Source organism: Hemicordylus capensis, chromosome 1, assembly GCF_027244095.1.
Source record: "Hemicordylus capensis ecotype Gifberg chromosome 1, rHemCap1.1.pri, whole genome shotgun sequence".
Lineage (NCBI taxonomy): Eukaryota > Metazoa > Chordata > Lepidosauria > Squamata > Cordylidae > Hemicordylus > Hemicordylus capensis.
The window spans coordinates 310899479-310925015 of NC_069657.1; the positions used below are offsets into that span (position 1 = coordinate 310899479).

General features: G+C 41.8%; 1 protein-coding gene across 8 annotated transcripts in view; it reads left to right on the top strand.

Annotated features, from left to right (window-relative positions):
- The window catches only part of BCKDHB (branched chain keto acid dehydrogenase E1 subunit beta), a 147683-nt gene that overhangs the window by 24191 nt on the left and 97955 nt on the right, over positions 1 to 25537 (top strand). For all 8 annotated transcript variants that reach the window (XM_053287042.1, XM_053287043.1, XM_053287045.1 and 5 more), the window contains one exon: positions 11284 to 11381. In XM_053287042.1, the coding sequence (XP_053143017.1) occupies positions 11284 to 11381 (98 nt within the window). The remainder of the gene's footprint in view (positions 1 to 11283; positions 11382 to 25537) is intronic.

Consider the following 25537-nt stretch of genomic DNA (forward strand, 5'->3'; position numbering starts at 1 on the left):
ATGAAGCATTTGTGTTGGGATAATATGACTATTTAATATTACACAGATTCATAATCTGAATCTTATATTCTAATGCTGAAAATATTTGTGTCAAAAATAGGGGAGAGAAGAAAAGCTCTTTTGTCTTGAATTTTGAGGTGCAAAAACTTTTGGTCTCTTGAATGTTATTGAATAGCAAATGGTTTTTTGTTGATTTGTGAGACTTGCAGTGTGGATGGACCTGTAATAGAATAGGTGCAGCTGATAGGAAAATAGCCATGAGATTATTGTAGGACCGGGTTAATTTTAATAATACAGGTTTAAAATGCTTCTTCTGTGGCTTTGTTCAACAAATAATATTGTTTTTAATAAAACATCCAGATTAAACCAGAAGTGTCTGATTTCATTTAGAAAAGGTGGTTGTATGATGTGTCAAGGGCACATAATGGTAAATCAAAGGAAAAATGAGTCACCTTGACATTATCAGGTTTAAGTATCTTGTGGAGAGTCTATTCTTATGTCTTATGACCTTTTCAGTTTCATTTAATTCTATGATATATGACATGAGTGGTGTAGAAATAACTGACTTGCATCAGTGGTTGTTATAGTGACATGGCAGGTAAGATGGAAAAACTAGTTGTTTTTAATCAGCATTGAAAATGTCCTCTTGCGCAGATATACACATGTTTTCCAATGGCAGTTCATGGAAAATACAATTAAAATTAGCAAAATGCTTGAATTGGACTTGTGAGTGTTCAATGTATATTTAAATACCAACTATGGTTCTTTATGCCAGTAGTGGCTTTTGTTGTGAGAAATCTTTGCCCAAATCCCTGTGCCCTCATGAAATTCAGTAGGTGGCCTTTGGCAAATCATATTTAAATGCTCCCTTTTGCCTAATGTTTATTTCTTGGTTCAAATAACTCGCATCAGACACTTCTGTGGAGGTAATCGTGATAACTGCTTTCTGCATTCGCAACTACAGAGCATAGCTTCCCACAGTACTTCAAAATGGGAGTCTGGTGGAAAAACTAAAACATAGAAATGATCACAGGTTGGTTCAGGATAGTCAATAAACAGTGTATTGGAGCCTGCTTTGTCAGGCTCCATTGCTTGTTTATATATATTGAGGTGCTTGAGTTGTATTATAAAGATAGTACAACTGCTAACAATAAATAGAAAAACCAAATATTAAAACCATACAAAGCTAAAACAGCACTGGTGAAATGATCTAGTATAGTTAAAGAACTTAAAACTGAAATGAAATGTTAACACAGCAGCAAGAAACATACAGGTGGCCCTTGTTGTTTGTGGGGGTTCTACTTTCAACCTTGAGTACAGAAACCACAAATAAAGGAACCTTATCCCAGGCTGAAGTTTTGGTGAATATTCACCAAAAAAAAAATTTAACCGAGCCTCAAAATGGCTCCTTGTAAAATGGTAGTTGGAAGTGACACCGGAAGTCATTTCCGGCCACTCAGCAAACCACAAATAGGCAGATTTTAGCCTATTAATGTACCATGGATAAAGAAACTGGGTCTCTATGACCTGCCTGGATACACAAAACTGTGTCTGCCAGGACTGTGGATAACGAGGGCCACCTGTATTCTGAATTAAAATGCAGGATGATTGAAAACATTTTTACTGCATCAGGATTAGGAAGGACATTCCACTGGTGGTTGCCACTACTGTGCTAGCGGACAAGCGCCCCCTGCTTTGGGAAACTCTGGCTTTCTGTAGTGGAACCAGATCATTGACAGACACTTGATTCCGTAGAGGAAATTGGCCTTTGTCTAAATCAAGCAGTAGTGTCATGCAAAGGCTGAACTAGTAAAAAAGCTACCTTACAAAAGGTGATAACATCCTAGCATGCTGGATATTGTGCATTCTTGACTATTTTATTGTTTCTGACACACAAGAAATATTAAAAGCTCCACCTGTTCCTTGAAGAGAATGACCTCAAAACAGTGGTGTATCAGCTGGTAACCTCTAGTTTGGACTACTGTGATGCATTATACATACGGCTGCCTTTGTTCGTATTACCAAAATTTCAGTTAATCCAGAAAAAGGCAACCAAATTAGTTTCCAGTGTAGCCTATATCATGCCTGTTCTTACGGAGTTGCATTGGCCGCCAGTATGTTTCCAGGCAAAATATAAAGTACTGCTTATTACCTTTAAATCCTTGAATGACTTAGGCCTGGGTTATCTGAGAGAGTGCCTGTCTCTGCAAGATCCCCTCCACTCATTAAAATTATCAGGAGAAGTCTGACTTCTGGTGTTACCGGTTCATCTGGTGGCAATTTGGGATTGGGTTTTCTCAATAGCTGCCCCTAGGTTGTGGAATGCACTCCCTCTGGGTTTAAGGCTATCATCTCTGGAGGCTTTCAAAAGAGCCATAAAAACCCACCTCTTTAGCCTGGCTTTAAGTGGCTTTAATGGTTTTAAATGTTTGAAATGCTTTTATTTCTGACTGTGTACCACCATGAGCTATTTGTGGATGGGCAGTATATAAATGAAATAAATAAGGGTCGATAAAAATAGATTAAAAAAAAAGAATTAAAACATTCTAATTTTTAAAATTTAAGTTGGATTTTAATTGGGTGTAAAACAATTCATTAAAAAAACTTGGGTCAAAGATATCATCATGAATATTAATCATAACTTCTCATTATATTCTATGAACATGTTAAGAGCAGTATATGGGGATGAGAGATGACAGACCTGATCAGTCCTATTCTGCAGGCAGTGTAAATGCAGCGTACATGAGAGCAAGCGTGGTGTAGTGGTTAGAGTGCTGGACTAGGACCGGGGAGACCCAAGTCCAGATCCCCATTCAGCCATGAGACTTGCTGGGATGACTCTGGGCCAGTCACTTCTCTCTCATCCTAACCTACTTCACAGGCTTGTGAGGAGAAACTCAAGTATGTAGTACACCGCTCTGGGCTCCTTGGAGGAAGAGTGGGATATAAATGTAAATAAATAAATAAATAAAATGCAGCAGCACACATACAAGCACACAGTCAAGCTTTTGCCCTCCTCTCTCTCTAAAAGTGCAATGACAAAGGTGGTCATTAAGTGAATAGAGGATTTGGGGGGATGGAACAGTCCTGAGCAAGGAGTTAGTATAAATTATAAATGCAAGGGAGGGGTGGGGTGGAGGAGGAGGAGATAGAAAGTGAACAAAACACATTCATGCCATCCTTAGGAAACTTGAGACAAGAAGAATGCACTTTTACTAGAAAATGATTATTTTCCTGACTGGTAATTAAAACTTAGTCTTTCTGTGAAGCAGTTTAAATCATGATTGATACTGTGAATTTAAATCAATTTGATTTAAATGAAATCAACCCTGAAATAAATAAATATAAATATATAAAAGTGTGTGTGTGTGTGTGTGTGTGTGTGTGTGTGTGTGTGTATGTATATATATATATATATATATATATATATATATATATATATATATATATAAAAATATTTTAAAAAAACATACAAGCATGTGAGGCTGGAGAGCCTTTGTTCAAACACATGTAATCAAAACTGGATCCTGAGTCAGTTTCTCACGTTTGGCATAATAGAGCTCTTTTGTTCTGCACTTCTTCTGAATAACCACTGCCACACCCACACCCTTCTCAAGTCAGATCTCTTGGATTACCTTTGGATTTAGAATTTCCCTGGCTTTCAGATGCTGCAGGTGACGGGAAGTTATAAAAGGTTCTTTCGCCCACATGTAAAAGTCTCCTGGAAGTATTTTTGCTGCTGTCATTAGGTGGCCCAAGCTGTCCCCTTCTGTTGCAGAAGCCTGCCTATCTGAGTACTTGCCATGTACACTTTCTGCTCTAAATCGAATCATTGGGCTGCTGAGCTCCAAGCTGGAATACTGGATTGCAGGGTCCAGAATCCCAATGAGCTGAAATCACGAGTCTTGAGTGTTCCTTGCATAGGATTCCTATGGGAAGATTTGCACTGGACTTCCCTGGACACTCTTGGAAACCAGAGACTTTGTGTCATTCTCTGTGTTTGCCCCTACTAACAGGTCAAAGAGGCACCTTTTTAACATGGTGATTCTCTTTATTTAGCAGAAGGAGAGTTACTGGCCCTATCCTCCCCTAGCACAGTATCCCTCCAGTGACTGTTGCTGGTGTCTATCTATGTTTGTTTGTTTTTAGATTCTGAGCCCTTTGGGTACAGGGAGCCATCTTTTTTTAATTTATTCTTTCTCTTTGTAAACCGCTTTGGAAACGTTGTTGAAACGCGGCATATAAATATTTGTTGTTGTGGGTTTTGCCATGGGACCATCCCTATCCCTGACTACCTGAGAGCCCCTAGGCTTGGTAATTCCCTACATGCTGGCTGATAACCCTGAGTTAACTGCCTGGAAACCCCAGTGCTCCCCTTTGCTAGCTGTAAGCATGTGTAGTGCCACAGATCTTGGTGCCATGCCAACATTCCTGTCTCTTCTTGCCCTTGCTTTGGCAGCACTTTTTTGGGGTGTGTGTGTGTGTGTGTGTGTGTGTAAATCTTCTCCTGGTGGGAAGTCCTCTTCTGGAATCATATATGAAATGGCAAATACAGATAGATAATAGGTTGCTCTTCCACCTTTGTTCTTATCTGTCTCTCTGCCCATACGCCAATGCCTGTCAGCTTCTAGGCCATTAGGGTCTTTACTCCCTCTCCTTCCTCATCTAGTCCCTAGTAGCTGCCTTTACTCCCTGTGCTACTGCAACAGTATCAAGAGAAGTCAAATATCTCTGTTTGCATTGTGCTTCTGTTTTATCAACAAAGTTTATTTCATTGTTTTAAAAACCTTGTATCTTATGTTGCTCCTCGGGGTACCCTAAAGTTTCTGTGGGCCTGTGTCCAGACTGTGGTCCATTAATTTATTTATGCATTTCTTTATAGTTGGATTTCTATATTGCCTTTCATAAATTTATTCCAAGGCAATTTACAAGGCAACAGTAAGATCCATAGAATATTTGTTGTTGTATCATCATCATCATTTTATTTTATTTTATTTATTGTATGTATGAACACTTGCCAATTCAGGTTGTAGCTAAATTCTCCAAAGTCAGTCCTAGAGCATAAATACATGCATGTGTAGTGTACACGTGTGAGTGACAACTGAAACATCTCATTCTTTAGTTATTATCTGCATGATATCAGCAGGTGTGTGAATCCAGAGAAGTGCCCACTGAATGCTCTTTAAGCACAGGCAGGTTTGTCTGGGAGCAAGCAGTTCTTGAAATGCAGGTTAAGCATATAGCAGCTTAACCTGATATACAGGTTGAGACCACCACCTTGAACACAATGGGATCTGTTTTCACTGAACATGCGTTATACATTCTGCTCATGCATCACTATTGTGCACCACTATTATGCTCATGCACCAAAAAGGTAGAAGTAACAAATTGTTTTACTTATGTCTTTTGATCTTACTTGAAGTGACTCTGGATATTATCAAGAATCCATCTGGCAACTTTTAAAATTATTATTAAAGGTAGCTATATTCTTTTGAGAATTACATTTTTAAAAAATGTTATTCTTTTAGCTCCTTAGGTAACATGACCTCATTTTGCAGATTTTTGCAGTTGATCAGTGATGGTCAAAAGATGTCAGAGCTTGTCCTGGCCTTATATAAATTGCCCACAATAATTCTTCAATACCATCACCATTCCACTGATCCTTCCTCACAGTGTGGCTCTTTCTTTACACAGCACCTTGTTTTTTAGGTGTTTAGGAAAGAATACATTTTAGAGAAATGCTATTGTATCTTGAGGCATTAATTTTTTTAAAAAGGTGAAGTGAAATACTTATATAATTCCCTGCTACCTCAGAGTGCTCATTGGATGTTGTTTTTGTTATTGTCATTGACAGACATCCTGACTACCAAAGTGCCCACTCTTCAAGCTACTGCAGGGACCCAGTGAGAGCTCATGTGCTGCTCCATTGCGTTCTGAATTATGAGGCAGTTGTGCAAGAGCAAAGCTTTCCTGTGTTCTGGAAGCACTCTCTGGAAGTGGAAATGTGTCTCAAGGGATGTGTTTCTGGTTCTACAGCGTCCTTCTGGAGCACAGTAGAGTGCTTTAAAACATTAGCGCTCTTGTGCAATTGTGCTCATAATTCAGAATGCCACAGTGTAGCACATGGGCTCTCACTGAGTAAGTTTTGGTAGTCAGGGTGTAAATCCTTTAAAAAAATGAATGCATTTTTTTAGTGTGGTTTCATGATGCTCTGAGAATGATAAAGTTAATCAGCAACTTATACATGAAAATATAATAGTTCCAATTTTAGTATATGTGCTGCCGAAGTGAGCTCAGAAAATATGTTATACAAGTGGACCTTGATATATATAGAAGCATTGATCCCTATGGGATCAGGGGTGTTAGGTTCCTGGACTGCCATTTTTGGCTGAAAACCACCCAGTTTTTGTATGTATGTGTGTGGGGAGTGGGTTCTTAGCAGTCTCTGCCACTCCTCCCAAGTTCTACTGTGCCCCCCAAATATCCAGAAAACAGCCAAAAATTCCCCAATTTTCATGGGGAGAGCTTCTTACCTTGCTCAGCTGCTCCCGAGTCATGCTGTGCCCCAAAACAGCCAACCCCCCCTTTTTAGTTTTGATGGGTGCCATTTTGTGGCTCTGATTCCTAAAATGGCCACCAGAAATGACCTCTGCAGTCATTTTCAGCCATTCCTGACCCATAAAGCAAGATTGATATCCCTCCCTCCACGTATGCTGTGATCAGGTATTGTTTGCCCGACCCTGGATACATGAAACGGCAGAGAAGGAGATCCACCTGTATAATATAAATAAAATTGCCAACAGTGTTAGTAAGATTCTGCTTTTAGAAACAATAATGTAGAATTTACCTAGTAGTCAGGGCTTTTGTGTGATCTACACTAAAAATATAAAGTTCTGTGCTGAAGCAATCCTCTTTCTGCAGTCTGTAGAAATGAGAAATATATATAATTCTCCTGGGTGTGCCTTGGAATGTGCATTTTGGCACCCAGCTGATTGGCTGAGACGCACCCAGGAGGATTGGTTGCCGGCGGGCCAGGCGGAAGCCGGGGTGGGACGGAAACGGGTGGCAGGACTTCCCTGTTTGCCACCCAGGAGGAGGAACGGAGGCGGGGCCCTTTTTGGCTGCCCGCTGCCCGGTAAAGAGGGTCTGTGGCTGCGGTGAGGTCTGGCCGAAAATGACCGCCCACTGCCTGCCTCTGTAAAATGCTCAGTGTGGCCAGGGGAGAGGGAGGGCAAGAGAGAAGGGGGCGGGGGGAGGGAGGGAGGGCAGGAGGGGCAGGCGCGAGGGAGGGGGAAGGAGATTGGGGCAGGAAGGAGGGGGGAACAGCTGGCCTCAAAGAGCACACAAATGCTCAGTGTGTGTCAGCTAGTTGAACATATTTGCACAATTCTTTTCATCTTGCATATATTTACTATATGTAGCTTTAGTATAAGTGGGAAAGTATTTGGAGATAGCCTTGTATTGTTCTCAGTCCTTTGTTATGCACTGTCTTTTAACTACCGAAAGTAAACTATTCTATGGCAACAGCACTTTCTATTTGACTTCTTTATTTCTTCAAGAAAAAGATGCTAGTATAGCTACTTCAGAGCAATGAAGCAATAATAGAGGAGACGATAGCTTGTAATTTCATGACTAGGCTTTCAGAGCTGTTGCCAAATATGGGTTCTTGAAGAAGCAGTGTGTAAACAAGGCCCAGTTCCGGTGGGCACAACACTGGCATTATAGCTGCCTCCCGCAGCTTTAATACATGTATACCAGGAGAGGCTGACAACTATTTTCAGAATCATTTACTATATAGTGCTGTGTTATTTTGTGGGTTGCTGGAGTGACTAAAATTGCATCTTTAAACAGTAATTGAAAATTCTCTGTCTGGAGTAATTACTTCTCCAGTTTTATGTAACTATGTGCAGATGTTGTTAATGGTGAGGAGAGTATGTACCTGCTTTAACACAGAGACAATGGCTTATTTAGACATTTCTCTGCTCCTTCAAAGCCTTGATTTAAGATAATGAGTTAAATGGGAGTTATTAAAAGCTGAAGAAAGTAGTTTTGGTTTTTTAAGACATTGGCTGACATTCAGATGTTACTACTCGGGTGTTACTCTAAAGGACTATTTTATTTTAGGATTTACCAGAATGGCCAATAATAGGAAATCTTGAATGGTGCAAGATCATTAAAAGAAAATGTGAAAGTCACTGCTCTTGAGGGTTGGAGGAGTCTCCAGAATGGTCTGTAGTTTGGTTCTGGGAAGGAAGGGATGAGTGAGAATTAGTGACCTAATTTTCATAAACCACAATCAGAATTAAGTTTCAAATTTAAAAGTTATTTTAGAAGCTTAAAATTTATAATTATACAAACTAAGGAACCTACCAGATATAACCAAAGATGGAGCATTTAAAAGCCTCTTTTAAAAGTTGTTTTTAGTTGTTGTTTTTGAAATTAAAAAAAAAAACCAAACACTGAGGGAGTGAGCATGATTAAACTTCAGAGAGGGCGTTCCAAAACTGAGGGGCCACAACCAAAAAGGCCTTGTCTCTAGTCCCCGCTAACTGTTAGTGGCGGGGTCATGATCAGAGCCTGAGATGGACGGAGGGCCCTGGCAGGTTCATATGGGTGAATGCGGTCCAACAGGTACCCCAGCCCCAAGCTGTATAGAGCTTTAAAGGTCAAGATCAGCACCTTGAATCTAGCCCCGAAGCGGACCGGTAAGCAATGAAGCTGCTGCAGGGTGTGTGTGACACTCATGAAGCGACTTGCACCCACAAGTATTCTTGCAGCAGCATTCTGGACCAGCTGAAGCTTCTGAACCATCTTCAAGAGGGCAGCCCCACGTAGAGCTAATTGCAGTAGTAGTCCAATCTGGATGTTACCAAAGCATGAGTGACTGAGGTCAGGTCCAACTTCTCCAAGTAGGGCCACAGCTGACATACTAGCTGGAGCTGGTAAAAGGCACTTCTGCACACCACCGCCACCTGCTTCTCAGGACAGCGTCTGGTCCAGAAGCACCACCAAGCTGTGGACTTTGTCCTTCAGAGGGAGCATGACCCTGTTCAAGACAAGATTTACCTCATTACTCAGTGATCAGTTCTACCAACCCAGAGCACTTCACTCTTATCTGGATTAAGCTTCAGCTTGTTTGCCCCCATCCAGTCCAGAACAGCCTCCAGTTCAAAGCATCCACTGCCTCCCTGGTGTCTGCTGACTTAAAAGATAAGTTGAGCTGGGTGTCATCCGCGTATTGATGGCACCGCAGCCCACACCCATGGATGACCTCTCCCAGAGGCTTCATGTAGATGTTAAACAGCATGGGGGACAGAATAGATTCCTGTGGCACCCCAAAGGCTAAGTAGTGGAGCAGGCATCCCCCAGCACCACCTTCTGAGTACAACCGTGAGTACATGGTTATACAGGAGCGGAGCCACTGTATAACCGTGCCCCCAAGTCCCAACCTGGAAAGACATCCTAGAAGGATACTATGGTCAATGGTATCAAAAGCCACTGAGAGGTCCAGGAGGATCAACAGAGTCACCCTCTCTCTGTCTATTTCCTGGTGTATATCATCCACCAGGGTGACCAAGGCAGTTTCCTTCCCATATCCTGGTTATAAGCCAGACTGAAAAGGATTCTAACTAATCAGATTCATCCAGGACTGCCTAGAGCTGAGATGCCACAACACTGTCCAACACCTTGCCCAAGAAGAGGTTTGAAACTGGTTGAAAGTTATTTAAGTCATCTAGGTCCAATGAGGGCTTTTTAAGGAGTGGTCTAATGACTGCCTCCTTCAGGTGAGGGGGCACCACCCTCTGCTCTAGAGAGGCATTCACCACCCATAGACCCAGTTCCTCCCAAGAAGTCTTCACCAACCATGAAGGGCAAGGGTCGAGGACGCACGTAGTTGGCCTCAGCCTTCCAAACAGCCTGTCCACCTCCTCAGGCAACGCAGTCTGAACACGATCCAAATAACAAGACCAGATGGTACATTTGGTATCATCCAGTTCTGGTGCCGTAAAAATCTTAGCATCCAAGTCAGAACGGATACAAGAGAATGGTCCTGAACCACTCAAAAGTTCTGTTGGACAACATTGAACAGACGTGATGGTGGTGGAAAAGTAGGATTTCTTCACCACCATAGAGTAGGCCCTAATATGGGCTCTAGCCTGTGTTCAGTCACATTCATTCTGAGTTTTCCGCCAGCGACACTCAAGCCATCAAGATGAACTTGAATCATATGGAAATTATGTAGACATGTGTATTGGATTTTTTTTAAAAACAAACAAACAAACCTTGGAGCAATTTATAGTTTGCTGATGGATTTTTAAAATTTATACTCTCATCTTGCTTCGCAAATCTTTAATACAGTAACTTTGAACAGAGAGCAAAGGAAGTAGCAGCTTGTGTATAATAAGTGGGTTATCATGCAGCCCTTATCTCCTAGATATAATTGCAGCATTTGCTTCATCTGTTCAATTTACCATCATTTGTGCTTTGTAAGTTTTATTGGGAGCTTTGGTGATTCATTAAATGCACTTCTCGAGTAGCTCTAATGTTCAGATCTTGACTTGGGGTGGTGGGGAGGCTTCCTTCTGCTCTTTGGGTCATTTCCCATTTGTATAAAAGAATGATGTATGCAAAGCAAATTCTGACTCGTTGGTATTCTCCATGTCATTTATTCTTTTTTCTATACCCAGTGGTGCATGCATTTCAAACATGTGAACAGGAACATTGAGCTTATACTTTTAGTACTAGTATTATTCTAGAAGAGAGGTCAAATTATCCTCCCCCCATCACCAACCTTATTTTGAAGACTGTTCTAGGTTCTTATTGGCAATGATACTTAATTCTTCTAGTCACATGATCTATAATACTTTCTGCTTTGATCTACAAGTTGCCTAGCATTTTCCAGTACGTGATCTAGGCTGGTTTGCTTCCAAACACCAGTGAGAATCACTCTTTCTAAAATCAGTTTAAAAAATCAGCTTTGCCAGTGTTGTCCCTTAGGACATTGGAGCTGAGAATGTATTGGCGTGCAAGGTTATCATGATTCGTATTTCTTGATTACATGTTACAGTATCAGCTTTACTGTTGACCACTTGTAGTACAGCCTGATGATCATACTGAAACTGTTTCTGTTAGACCTCAGGAATCTGATGAAACTTAGGTATAACTGTAGTATACCTTTTGCTCTATGAGTTTGGTAGTCTGTTTTTGTTCATGTATTCATTGATTAAATGTTGTACAATTTATATCTGAGAATCTGAGCTTCTTTGCTTTGTATTTGTTTAGTGGAGCAAGTCCCTGTGGAGCCATACTACATTCCACTTTCTCAAGCAGAAGTGCTGCAGAACGGAAGTGACGTTACAGTGGTGGCTTGGGGTACTCAGGTCAGTAAGACTTTTGTAAGATACTCATGAGTTCTCTTGCATGCTGAACAATTTTCAGAAATGAAGATGATCCTGCAAATGTTGTGGAAATAGAAGATCTTTCTCTGCTTCCATCTTCAGCATAGAGATATCATTTTTGGAGTATATCACGGCTGGCTGATTCTAGTGCCAGTTCTGGCAGAGCAATTGTACTTTATTTATCAATACTCCATCTGTTCTATATTGAAGTGATCATGTGAAGTGCATTACAAAGCCAAAGTATAATTAAAACAAAATACAGTACCATTACAACTAATTGAGCAGCATGAATGAATAAATTGTACAGCATTAATAAAATTAAGTGGAAGTGCCAAAGAAAGTCTTTGTCATAGAAAGCCTGTGTAAAAATGTATTAGCACATGGGTACAAGAAGCAATTGTGTGCAAAATTAGGACAGTATCTGGACATGTGTCTAGATATTTGTTGGAAATGTGGCAAGAGGGAAGATATTTCTTATATGTTCTGGAACTGATCTAAGATTATTGGATTTTAGTTCATAATATTAAAGCAATAACTGGATACCAGTTACTGTTAAATCCATTGACTGGGCTGTTCTGTAATTTTCCTTTAACAATGCTCTCTGATGATTGACAACTGATTACATACTTATTAACCTCTGACAGTTTGGTTATTATAAGAAAGTGGAAGTGTTCCCTATCTTGGAATGACTGGTTTAATCAAAATATGGAATTTTATTTATTTGTTTATTTATTTATTTATTTTTAAATTTATACCCTGCCTTTCATTAAGAAAACCTCAAGGTGGCTATTAGTGATGGCTAAATTGACAAATTCTAATCAAATCCAGGAAAGTAGACAGTTGGGGGATCATTTTATATTTAATTGGAGTTATTTAAAAATCAATTTTAGAATAATAAAATATAAGATAGTATTCAATCTTTTCTCTTATGTGGTATAATTTAATATAGCTGGATAACAATTTTTAAATTGATACATACTTTTGATATGCTATTTCAATTTTAAAATAAAGATTTGACAGTATGAAGAAAACTATTCAAAGTAGTCCCCAGCTTGTTCTTTTCATTTCAGTGCAACTATGTTGAGTAATTTTACTCATCATGTCAGCCAATAGCATTTTAAAAAACCTGTGTTAAAAATAAAGTATTCAGTACCCAGTTAAAAGGGCCAAGATGAATTTGGTGAACTTCAGAAAGTAATTGATTCCAGTTTAGAGGCTACCACAGAGAGAGCTGACTCTGCAGTGACTACCGACTTAATACAGGGGTTCTCAAACCTTTGACCCCTAAAATAATACTGGTGAACCCCATTATCTGCAGGGGTTCCTTTTCACGTAGGAACCACAGATAACGGGGCATTTAGATCAATGGGATGAGGGGGCGGGTTAGGTTCCTGGAGACTGGCAAAAAGGAAGAAAATGTAAAAGGTGGGGGAAAGGCAAATGAAGTGCCCTACCATGCTCCATGGTGTCCAGCTGTCCAGGAATGCCCCCTCATCCCAAATTCCATTTTTTCCAGTGAAAAATCATGGGAAAATGCTTTATAAACAAATGAGCCACAAAATCGCTCTTTTTAAAAATGGCAGCTCAAAGTGGCCTCTGAGGTCATTTCCGGCCATCTAGGAACCACGGATATGTGGATTTCAACCAATTTGTATCCATGGATAATGAGGTCCGGTGTCAGACACTTGCAGATACATGGAACCACAAATAACAGTACTGCATATAGTGATGTCCACCTGTATATAAAACTACATGACTCCTCCCCACCATGATTAAAACTACTGGCTAATGAAGTGAAGATCAGAAACATGTAACTGAGGGTGATGTGTTTCCAGTCTAGCAGAGCACTTATGGAGTGCACAAAAAGTAGCTGTGCTTTTGTACAAAAGTGGATGAATTCCTGCACTTTGGAAGAATGGCGGACCAGCATGGGGGCTAGTGCTTAATTGATGTTTGGAATACTCAGACTTTGTCAGAATGTCAGTACTCAATTTAATTAGGTAGAGATAAACACATTTATCTTTTCAATGAGGAGGGTGAGCTTGCTTGTTCCTACTTATTTTCTCAAACCTGGGCTTTATGTCTGAGACTCCTGATCAAATTTGATTCCAAGTTACTTTCAATAGGTATTTGCTCTTTATAGCAGCAACTGCTGAAAACTCATTAACACAAGAATCAAGCAAAGGAAGTCAGTCTGGATTGTGATCTGTTGCCAGCCATAAGAAATAGGTTCTGTGCTGTGCAGGAACCTTGCAGCCGAATGCTATAACTCCTCGTGGTGCCCATGCTCTGCCCCACACTATTGGTGTGGCCATTATTTAAGGCAAGCAGGACACTATCTTCCTCGGTTCCAGGGGCATAGCAAGGTTGGAGGGGGCCCAGAGACAAGATTTTAAAATGGGCCCCTTGCTGATATACACACACAAACACACTTCACAGTATATAGTGCACTCACACTCACATCCCCATTGTGAATACGGTGAATATCTAGTTCACATTGAATCTAGTTTTTTTACTCTCTGCTCCTGCCGATCTCCAAGAGACTCAACATAATTCATAGGGGGTGCAACATGGGCGGGTGGGGAGTCATGTGATGTGCCTCTGGGGGCCCCTCGAGGCAGTGGGGCCCCAAGACGACTGCCTCCCCTTGCCTAATGGTAGTTACGCCCCTGCGACTGCCGTCACGTTTAGACCTTGTAGGCTGTTGCTCTGCTATCAAAATTGCTTTCTTCTGGAGTTCTTAAGAAAAAACACTCCCCCCCCCAACTTTTATTAGATAGATTTTATGGTATTGACTTGGAATCTTAACAGATCACTCTTTAAATGGTCAGGTTTTCGGTTTCAGACTCGGACTTTTAATTGACTACTCTCAATGGACGTGGCTTTAAAAGAGGGAAAGTAATCTTTCAAGCAGTGCTCTGAGTGTGGAGCAAAGTTGCCATCCCAAGACCACCATGGCTCCTGCTTAATTAGTTTGGGAGAGTGACACAACACTGCAACTTGTAAGATATGTTTTTCTCTGAACCAGACAAGGAGAAATCATGCCCTCAGGTTATGCACCGTTTTATATGATGACGTTCTGAGTCCTCTGGGATAACATACTCCCTCAACATTGAAGTCGGTATTGATGCTGAGGGCTGCACAGCATGAGCAGTCTAAACCCTTGGCATCCACTGATCCTCAGACTTTTAAGTCCCCAAAACTACTGGGAGGCTCTTTTTCCCTACACAAGGAGGTGAAAGAGAAACAGCATTCTTTGATGGGGAGTTCTCTGGCACCAAAGAGAGATAAAAATCTGGATTGGGAAGAAGACAAAACCTTCTTGCCATGGGGCTGCAGGCTACACTACCTAGTACTCGGCCTGAAAAGTCCTCGACATTGAATATTCCTCCTGCATTGGATGATCAGTCGACATCCACATGCTCAACACCGAAGCCATTGGCATTGACAACCTCAACACCTCGCCTTTCGACATGTTACTCAGCATCAACCTTTGGTGTCGAGACTGACACCTTTACTCTCTCTATTTCAATCTTTGATCTCTCCAGCACCTATGCCAATACAATTGCCGACCCCTTCGACATTGAATACTCAAGCATTCTTGACATCAAAGCAGGTAAGACCTCAGTACTGAGATCCTTTCGCCACCTTCGATGCTGAGAATGACAACTTTGAAGGTATCGAAGCTGGGTTATACCCTATAACGGCTCAGACACTCTTCTCCATTTTAGACTCTAATAATAGTCCTCTGTCCACAATAACATTCAAGGGGTTCCTACCATGGAGTGCAGAAGTACCAGCTGAGGACCCAGACATCCAAATCATTCCATCAGCTTACCCAGGGGCTTAAATTATCAGTCTCTCAAACACATTCTCGCCCTCCAGTTTGTTATGCTTTGACAGCTTCACACTTAGCTACCAGTTCAACTTGGCATTCTTGTGGGTTTTCACATTGTGCACAAGCACCCACATCATGGGTCTCTACTACAGGTTTAGGGCAGTCTTCTCCTGGATTGCCTTATGATTATCATGACTATAAACTTCACAGCAAGTGAGACCTTCAAAAGCCCAGTCGCCCTATGCTTTAACTTCAGCTTTAACACGTGCATACCAGTCAAGACTCTAGCAGGAGGTGATGCTTTTATCACTCAAATTAAAATTGCAACTTCAACCAGGGCTATGTCAGCACAGATCACACCACCATTACAGCCAATCCAGCCTAAGTCTACAGTGCCTTTAAGCCTATAAGCCTATCCATCATTACTCCAACTAGAGCAGTGACAACAAAAGATACTGCTGAAGTTTCCACTGCGATGCAGATTCCAGTGACTCACTTGCCAACCTGGTCATCCTCAGATGAACACCATGGCTCTTCTGACTTTGAATCGGATGATGAAAGTACTGATAACATAAAAGATCCTTCTCCAGATGTTCTTCCTGCAAATCATATCTCTCGAACAGAGGAGATAAAAGCCTATCACCTATAAGTCAAGGATATGGCTGAAGCATTAGGACTGGATCTTAAGACTTAGCTAGCTGCTATTGATGATCTAGTATACAATTTCATGGCAAAGTCTCTATCAGTGCTACCTTTAGCACTTCCTATCCTGCCAGTTATTTCCTGAGCAGCACAATCTGCATGGGAAGTGATAAATACCTCTAAGCCTACATCAAAAAGATTAGAGGTCCTGAACTGGATACAAGAGTTGAGGATACTTACCTGCTAAAACATCCTGTTCTAAATTTGGTAACTGATTGTGCCACAAATACGAAATCAGGTAAACACCACACTACACCTGCGGACCGAAGGGGCAGAAAGCTTTATTCAAATGCATGCCTAGCTGTAAAAATTGCAAATTATTTCAACTGTATGGCTAAATATAATCATTCCTTATGTGAATAATTGCAGCAGGATATGGATGTATTGTCCCCAGAGTATTTTAAGATACACTTCAGATAAAGAATGTCAAAATCCACTGCTCTTAAACGCCAACAATTGAGCTTGGTCAAACATTTGGCAGAGATGGAGTCCAGATCAATGATCACAGCCATATCTTTGAGAAGACATGCCTGGCTCTGTTCTGCTTCCCAATAGGCAGATATGAAAGAGAAAATAGAAGGCCTGCCCTTTGATGGGAAAGGGCTCTTTAGTGAAGAAACAGATGCAATGATGGAAAAGTTTAAAAAATTCAAAATTCACGGCAAAATCTTTCATAGCAACATCCATATATTCCTCCTGATATAAGACCTTCTCAAAGCCAAGATCTAATCATAAGCAACAAAATAATAGAGAATTCAGGTTACCAACCTTATAGAATACATCCCTATACAAACATAAGAACATAAGTATAGCCCCACTGGATCAGGCCCAAGGCCCATCTAGTCCAGCATCCTGTTTCATACAGTGGCCCACCAGATGTCGCTGGAAGCCACAGGCAGGAGTTGAGGGCATGCCTTCTCTCCTGCTGTAAGTCCCCTGCAACTGGTACTCAGAGGCATCCTGCCTTTGAGGCTGGAAGTGGCCTGTAGCCCTCTAACTAGTAGCCGATGATAGACCTCTCCTCCATGAAGTTATCCAAACCCCTCTTAAAGCCATCCAGGTTGTGGGCTGTCACCACATTTTGTGGCAGAGAATTCTACAAGTTGATTATGTGTTGTGTGAAAAAGTACTTCAGTTTGTTGGTCCTAGATTTCCTGGCAATCAATTTCATGGGATGGCCCCTGGTTCTAGTATTATGTGAGAGGGAGAAGAATTTCTCTCTATCCACTTTCTCCACACCATGCGTGATTTTATAGACCTCTATCATGTCTCCCCACAGTCGCCTTTTTTCTAAATTAAATCGCCCCAGGTATTGTAGCCTTGACTCATAAGAAAGGTGCTCTAGGCCCCTGATCATCTTGGCTGCCCTCTTCTGCACCTTTTCCAGTTCTACAATGTCCTTCTTTAGATGTAGTGACCAGAATTTTATGCAGTACTCCAAGTGTGGTTGCACCATAGTTTTGTATAAGGGCATTATAATATTAGCCATTTTATTTCCAATCCCCTTCCTAATGATCCCTAGCATGGAATTGGCCTTTTCCACAGCTGCCACACATTGAGTCGACACTGTCCACCACAACCCCAAGATTCCTCTCTTGGTCAGTCACCGACAACTCAGCTCCCATCAGCGTATACTTGAAGTTGAGGATTTTCGTCCCAATGTTCCTCACCTTACACTTGCCAACACTGAACCGCATTTGCCACTTTGTCGCCCACTCACCCAGTTTGGAGAGATCCTTTTGGAGCTCCTCAGAATAAGTTTTGGATTACATTACCCGGAAGAGTTTGGTATCATCTGCAAGTTTGGCCACCTTGCTGCTTACTCCTAATTGTAGATCATTTATGAATAAATTAAAAAGCACCGGTCCCAGTACAGGTCCCTGGGGGACCCCACTTCTTACTTCACTCCATTGTGAAAACTCTCCATTTATACCTACCCTCTGTTTCCTGACGTTCAACCAGTTAGCAATCCGCACGTGTACTTGTCCCCTTATCCCATGACTGCTGAGTTTCCTCAGGAGTCTTTGGTAAGGAACTTTGTCAAAAGCTTTTTGGAAGTCCAGGTATACTATGTCAGCTGGGTCATCTTGATCCACACACCTGTTGACACTCTCAAAAAACTCCAAAAGGTTGGTGAGGCAAGATTTACCTTTGCGGAAGCCATGCTGGTTCTCTCCCAGCAGGGCCTGTTCTATGTGCTTTACAATTTTATCTTTGAGGATGCGTTCCATCAGTTTGCCTGGAACGGACTTTAAGCTAATCGTCCTGTAATTTCCCAGATCGCCCCTGGATCCCTTTTTGAAAATTGGTGATGCCTTTCTTACTTTCCAGTTCTCCGGTACAGAGCCTGATTTCAGGGATAAGTTATATATTTTAGCAGTGAGACCAGCAATTGCACATTTGAATTCTTTGAGGACTCTTGGATGGATGCCATCTGGCCCTGGTGATTTTTCAGTTTTTCCAGACAGTTTAGAAATATCATCTCTTGTTACTTCTGACTCAGTTCTTTAGCCTCCATCCCCGAAAAGCCTGGTTCAGGAACAGGTATATGCTCGGTATCCTCTGCCGTGAAGATGGATGCAAAGAACTCATTCAGCTTCTCTGCAACCTCCATATCCTCCTTAATAATCCCTTTCACTCCCTCATTATCTAATGGTACAACCACCTTCCTGGCAGGTTTCCTGCATCTGATGTATTTAAAGAGTTTTTGTTATTCCCCTTGATACTCTTAGCCAAATGTTCCTCAAACTCTCTTTTTGCCTCCCTTTGTCACCTTGCATTTATTTTGCCATGTTTGTGTTTTTTTCTGTTCTTTTTATTTGGACAGGCCTTCCAATTTCTGAAGGAAGTCCTCTTCCCCTTTATGGCGTCCTTGACGGTACCTGTTAGCCATGCTGGCGTCCTCCTGGACTTAGTGGTACCTTTCCTCCTTTTGGGTATACAATCTAACTGGGCTTCTAGTATTGTGGTTTTGAGTAAACTCCATGCATTCTAGAGTGATGTGACTCTCCTGATTTTCCCTTTCAGCTTTCTTTTCACCATACTCCTCATTTTGGAGAAGTTTCCTCTTCTGAAATTCAAAATGTCTGTGTTAGACTTCCTTGGTGATTCTCTACCCACATGTATTTTGAATTTGATCGGACTATGGTCACTGTTCCCTAAAGGGTCGATGACACTGACATCATGCACCAGGTCCTGGGTGCCACTCAGAATTAAGTCCAAGGTCACCTTCTCTCTGGTTGGTTCCAAGACTAGCTGTTCTAGGGCACAGTCATTCAGCATATCTAGAAATCTGACCTTTCTGTCATTACTTGACTGTGAATTTACCCAGTGTGGGTAATTGAAATCACCCATTATTACAGCCCTGCCTCTTCTTGACGCCTCCCTGATTTTCTTCTGGAATTCAGTCACTGTCAGCGTTTTGATCTGGAGGATGATAGCGCGTCCCCAGTAGCATGTTCCCTTTCAGGCCTTGTATTGTCACCCACAGGGTTTCTGTGGAGGACTCCGGCCCACCTTTGTTTTCTACCTTGTTAGATTCTATCCCTTCTTTAATATCCAGTGCTACTCCACCTCCAAGGCTCCCCTCCCTGGCCTTTCTATAGAGTTTATATCAAGGGATAACAGTGTCCCACTGGTTCTCACTGTTCCACCATGTTTTTGTTATGCCCACTATATCTATTTCTGCGTTAGCAACCAATCACTCCAGCTCACCCATCTACGCTTGGAGGCTTCTGGCATTGGCATATAAGCACCTATACGCTGAATCTCTTCCCTGGTGTATGCTATCTTTCTTTTGACTCTTTGACCAGCTGGCACAGGCGCCTGTCTGCTCTTTATGTTGTTCTGCTCTGTCCCCTTCTGTTTTATCTGAATCCTTTGCACCCTCACACTTTAAAGGATGGTATTTGCCAAATGGGATACTGCCCAGCTCCCATCTGCAATTCCCCAATCATCATTTTAGAAGCTGCTCTGCAGCTTTTGGTTCAGTCTTGGTTCAAGTGCAACCCATCCCTTTTCTACAGGCCTTGCTTCCCCAAAATGTATCCCAGTGCCTAACAAATCTAAATCCCTTCTCCCGGCACCTTATCATCCATGCATTGAAACCCCTCAGCTCTGCCTTCCTCATTGTACCTGTACGTGGAACAGGTAGCATTTCTGAGAATGCTACCCTAGGGGTCCTGGACTTTAATATGCTACCTATCAGCCTAAATTTGGCTTCCAGGACCTCCCAACTACATTTCCCCACATTGTTGATATCATCGTGTACCACAGCAGCTGTCTCCTCCCCAGCACTGCCTAACAGCCTATCTAGACGCTGTGTGATGTCTGCAACCTTTGCTCCCGACAGGCAAGTCGCCGTGAGGTCAATGTGTGGGTCACAAACCTATCTCTCTATCCCTGTAATGATCGAATCACCCACTACAAGGAGGCCCCCACTCCCCGGAGGATTATTCCCTGTGCAAGAGGATATGAGCTCGTCTTCCACTGAAGAGGTCTCTTCTGAAGGAGCATTTCCCTCTTCCTCAGACCGATGTCCTCCTTGCCCAAGACCTTCATTCTCCCTGACAGCAGAGGAGCTGTCAACCCTGGAGTCGGATGCCTCTACCATGTCCCTTACTCTTTATAAATCTGGCCAACACGAAAAGAACTCTAGTAAGTTACCTAGAAATGTATTTGAATATATATGAAACTATTATCTTTAGAAGATGTATGGCGGCATAAACACCCCTGTGAAAAAGGTTTTATGTATTTTTCTCAACCTCACCAAACTTATTCCAGAATTGACATGTATATGGTTTCAAAATCGGTATTACCAGGAATATATGAGGCTGAAATAGCACCGCTTACTAATGCAGATCATAATCCACTGGTTTATTCTGTATGGGACTCAAGTAAAGCCTTTATGAGAGGAATTTTTATTTCAGAAACTGCTAAGAGAAAGAAAGATTATCAAAAGCAAAAATTTAATACTCACCGAACTAAATCATCTCGAAGCAATGCATAAGATAACTCCTAAATCCTAATTTGGCAAGGTATAAGAGAACTTCGTAAGCAGATGGATCTGGTAGAACCCAAAGAAACGTACAGGAATATGGTGTATGTGAAACAAAGACATTTCAAGAAGGTTAACAAACCAGACAAGTTACTAGCATTACAGCTTAGAAAGGAAAAGGAAAAGAGAACTATTACTTCTATATGAAATGGTAAAGAATTCATCTCGACTACTGATGAGATGATTGATCAGTTTGTGGAATATTACTCTAAACTTTATAAAGAGGAAAAAAGAGATCTGGGAAAAATCAAGCAATTCTTGGAGGATATGCACATACAGGTGAAACTTGGAAAATTAGAATATCGTGCAAAAGTCCATTAATTTCAGTAACGCAAATTAAAAGGTGAAACTGATATATGAGACAGACGCATTACATGCAAAGCGAGATAAGTCAAGCCTTAATTTGTTATAATTGTGATGATCATGACGTACAGCTCATGAAAACCCCAAATCCACAATCTCTGTCAGTCAGTCCTTTATTACGGTCATGGACCAGTGCATAGCTAAAACATACATACTTACATGCTTACATGTGAGAAAAGAGACTCAGCATAATAAAACGGATTATAACACAATAGTATCAAGTTAAAATTAGAACAGTTATGGTGAACTCCAAATAGGTCTGACTGAAAACCTTATTAAACGGAGCACCCTCCATTGCAATCATGAAACAGGGATCACAGGGGAAGAAAAGAAAAGAACAGAACATTATTAAAAACCTGAGCGGATGGTGCAAATGATATGACAATACCTTGCCATTTTGATGATTAGGTTGTCATCAGAACTGGACAATAAGTACTTCAAATAGAAGTCATCCAAGTGCCCGGGAAAATGTTGCAACAAAGGGGACACTAATCTTAAGCGGGTGTCCCTATAAAAGTTACAATAAAGTATGGCATGCGCAATTGTCTCCACTTGACCAGACCCACAAGGGCAAAGTCGAGCAGAAAAAGGGGTACCTTTAAATCTTCCCTCCATGACAGCAGATGGAAGCGCATTAAGACGGGCGAGCGTCAGAGCACGTCTAAATTTGGGGATGGTAACTAGACTTAGATAGCTAGCTGGTTTAGTGTTGGAGATTTGATCCCCTAGAAAGATATTCTTAGGCAGAGAAGCGACTTCTTCCTGCAGTTCCATGTCCATGATACATTGTTTAATCTCAATCCTGGCACAATCGTATCCCAATTTTATAATCTCATCCTGAGAGAAACCATAGTGAGCCAATTTTTCAGCAATTTGGGTCTGCCACTTAAATCGGAAACAAACAGTCTTAATAAGGGGGGCCAGTCCTACGCAAGAGAAGACAAATTTTAACCAAAATAATATGATAGTCCTCCAATAGCAAGTTTCCAATCTAATCATACCCACCTCTCGTCTAAGCGCAGCATTGGGCACGCATCGGGGGACTAACAATATAGATCTCAGAAATTTAGACTGCAGGGTTTCTAAAGCCATAAAGTTGCTGACAGGTCCTATTTGGGCTCCGTACAGCACTTGGGAGTGGACTTTAGATACAAACAGTTTAACTGCAGCGGGGATGTAAGAAGCCCCCCTCGAGAAATGAAACGAGGTAATAAGGTTTGTGGTTGACTGTGCCGTCAGCAATGTGGATTTGAGGTGGGCATTGCGTGAACCTGATGACTGAAAAACCACTCCTAGATATTTGAAGGAGTTGACCTGTGCAATCCTGTGGCCATTGATGGACCAACAATATTGCCTAGGTCGTTTGGCAAAGACTAGAACTTTGGTTTTTCCATAATTAATCTCAATGGACTCTTGGGAGCAAAATTTTGAGAGGAGACCCAAAGCACGTCTCAAACCAATTGGGGTTTGGGACATGATTGCCATATCATCTGCATATAAAAGAATAGATACATGTTTATTTGCTATTTTGGGAGGATGCGTGGAAGGTATAGATACAAAAGAGACCACCGAATTAATATATAGATTAAATAATAAGGGAGCTAAAATGCAGCCCTGCCTCACGCCCCTGTATGTGGGTATCGCATTCGAAAGGGACCCCAGTGCACTACATCGAACTTTCAGAAAAGCACCTTCATACAAGGAGGAAATCAATAATAGCAACCTTCTGTCGATTGTGAGGTCCCACAATTTGCGCCAAAGCCTTTCACGGGATATGAGATCAAATGCGGATTTAAAGTCAATAAAAGCGACGTGAAGTCCGGAAGCTGGCTTACTAGAATATTTTTCAGATAAGAATTGCAAAATAAGGGCATGCTCCAAAGTGGACCGGCCCGGCCGAAAGCCAGCCTGCTCCGGAGCCAAAACGTTATTTGACTCAATCCAATCCTCCAGTTTACAAAATAGGTGTTTAGCATAGATCTTACTAATCACGTTCAGAAGGCTAATTGGGCGGTAATTTTTGGGGTCATCCCTGTTGCCCTTTTTATAAATGGGTATAATAATAGCTACCCCCCAATCACAGGGAACGTTAGCCGTGGAGTCGATGTAAGAGAAAAGAGAAGCAAGTAGGGGTACCCACCAGTCAAGATTGGACCGAAGCGCCTCAATAGTAATAAAATCACTTCCTGGGGCCTTGCCTCTAGGGAAAGATTTGATAAGGCTTTCAACTTCAGAACACGATACAGGGTCCCAACTGGGGATCGTGGTGTTATTTAATTCATTGATAATATCATCCATCCCGCTAACCCTTTGATAAGGGGTTTGAAAGTGCTCTTCCCAAGCAGCAGCTGAGATACAATAAGAAGGGGAAGAAAAAGCTTTGCCCATTATGGGTGAGATCAGCCTCCAAAAGATAGCTTGATTCTTTGATCTAGCCGCCTCAATTAATTTGGCCCAATTTTCTCTAGCAGCTTTAAATTTCTTATCTCTAATTAGCTGTTTGTATTCTGATTTTTTCTTTGAGACCACCTGCTTGGAGATTAGCGAGGGATCAGCCACATGGCTTTTAAAGGCCCTTACCAAATCTTTTTTTGCATGCAGGCAGTCAAGGTCGAACCACGGTTTAGATGAAGCCTTCAGATTATTTGTAGAATGAGAACGAGACTTAACTAACACAGGGAGTAGAAGGGCCAAAATATCATGGTAATAGGCAAAAATGGAATCCCTCTCCTGCATAGTGTGTGGGGCTAATATCGCCTCCCGTAAGCCACTAGCTTTGTCTGAATTCAATATTGCAGAGAAGCGAAAAGCACATTCTTCTGTCCATTTGGCTCTGAGGGGCCCTTGCTCCAGTTCTAAGTGGGACAACTGTCCATCCACCAAATGGATTGAGTCAGTCGACCATAAGCATAGCTCAAGGGGGGAGTGATCACTTTCCGGGCGAGGAACCACCCGAAAAGAGCTGACTTGCGAAGCTAAATTACGTGAAATTGCCATGTAATCAATCAAAGAGGGGTTGGAACCAGACCAATGGGAAAATTCCGCGGGAAAATCTGTTATAACGGAACCATTGAGGAGATGGAGATCCTCCCTATGGCATAAGGATAAGAGACTGAAACCACGGATATTATACCTAAGGTCCTTGGAGTATCTTGTAAGCAAGGGCGATGGTATAGGGATATCGACAGGATGGTAATGGAATTTATTGCAAAGAGTGTCGTTATCAGAGCCCAAGCGAGCATTAAAATCACCAGCCATTATCACAGCGGCCCCCGAATAGGCTGCTCGAGTAGAGGCTATAAAGGCCTCTAATTTATGCCATACCTCGTCTATATTTGTACAGGAACCAGCTGGTGGTACATAAAAAGAAATCACTATTATATTAAGCGTTTTCAGGGTAATAAGAACGGCAAGTGCTAACAGGTCCAATTGCCCAATTAGGGACACTTTACCCCTAAACATGGTGGAAATAAGAATGGCCAAACCCCCCTTTGGCCTACCCCTTTTTGTACCTGATACAGCATCTAAAGAGTGTACCAAATAGCCAGACAAAGAGATGTTACCAATAACCCATGTTTCCTGTAGCAAAAGGATGTCAAAGTTGCTAATAAAGGAGCAGAAATCTAAATCAGAGATCTTGTGTTTCCAACTGGCCACATTCCAGGAAAGCACCCTGAGTTGCGCCGTGAACCCCGCAAGTCAATTTTGTTCAGGGTGGAGACACTCTTTGTCCAGAGCAGCAACACTCTCCTGCACAGGAGGGGATCTTCGTAAAAATTCGCAGTTAGTAGGCGAAGACGTGTCCAACAGAACATGTGGTGTTAATGCAGTTTCCTGTGTAGTGTCAGCTGGTGGATCACAGAAAGGATTGAAGTCCCCCCGAGCGGCCTGAGCATCTGAGGTCCCCATGGGATTGTTTATGGAGGACATATGATTAGGGTCCAGGGTGGACAGTAAAGCATCAAAGTGTGGATCAGTAAATATGCCTGCCCATCTATTTTTTTCCAACAGAACATTCTCTTGAATGGCTATATCAACCAGCTTCAGTAGCTCTGTACTATATTTAGAGGCGTGAGAAGGTTGAGAAGGTTGTGTGATGCTGAGTGATTGCGGCTCAGAATGAATGGAGAGGTCATTAGTTGTCCGAGTTGAAGCAGGGATTGAAGCCAAGGCATTTTT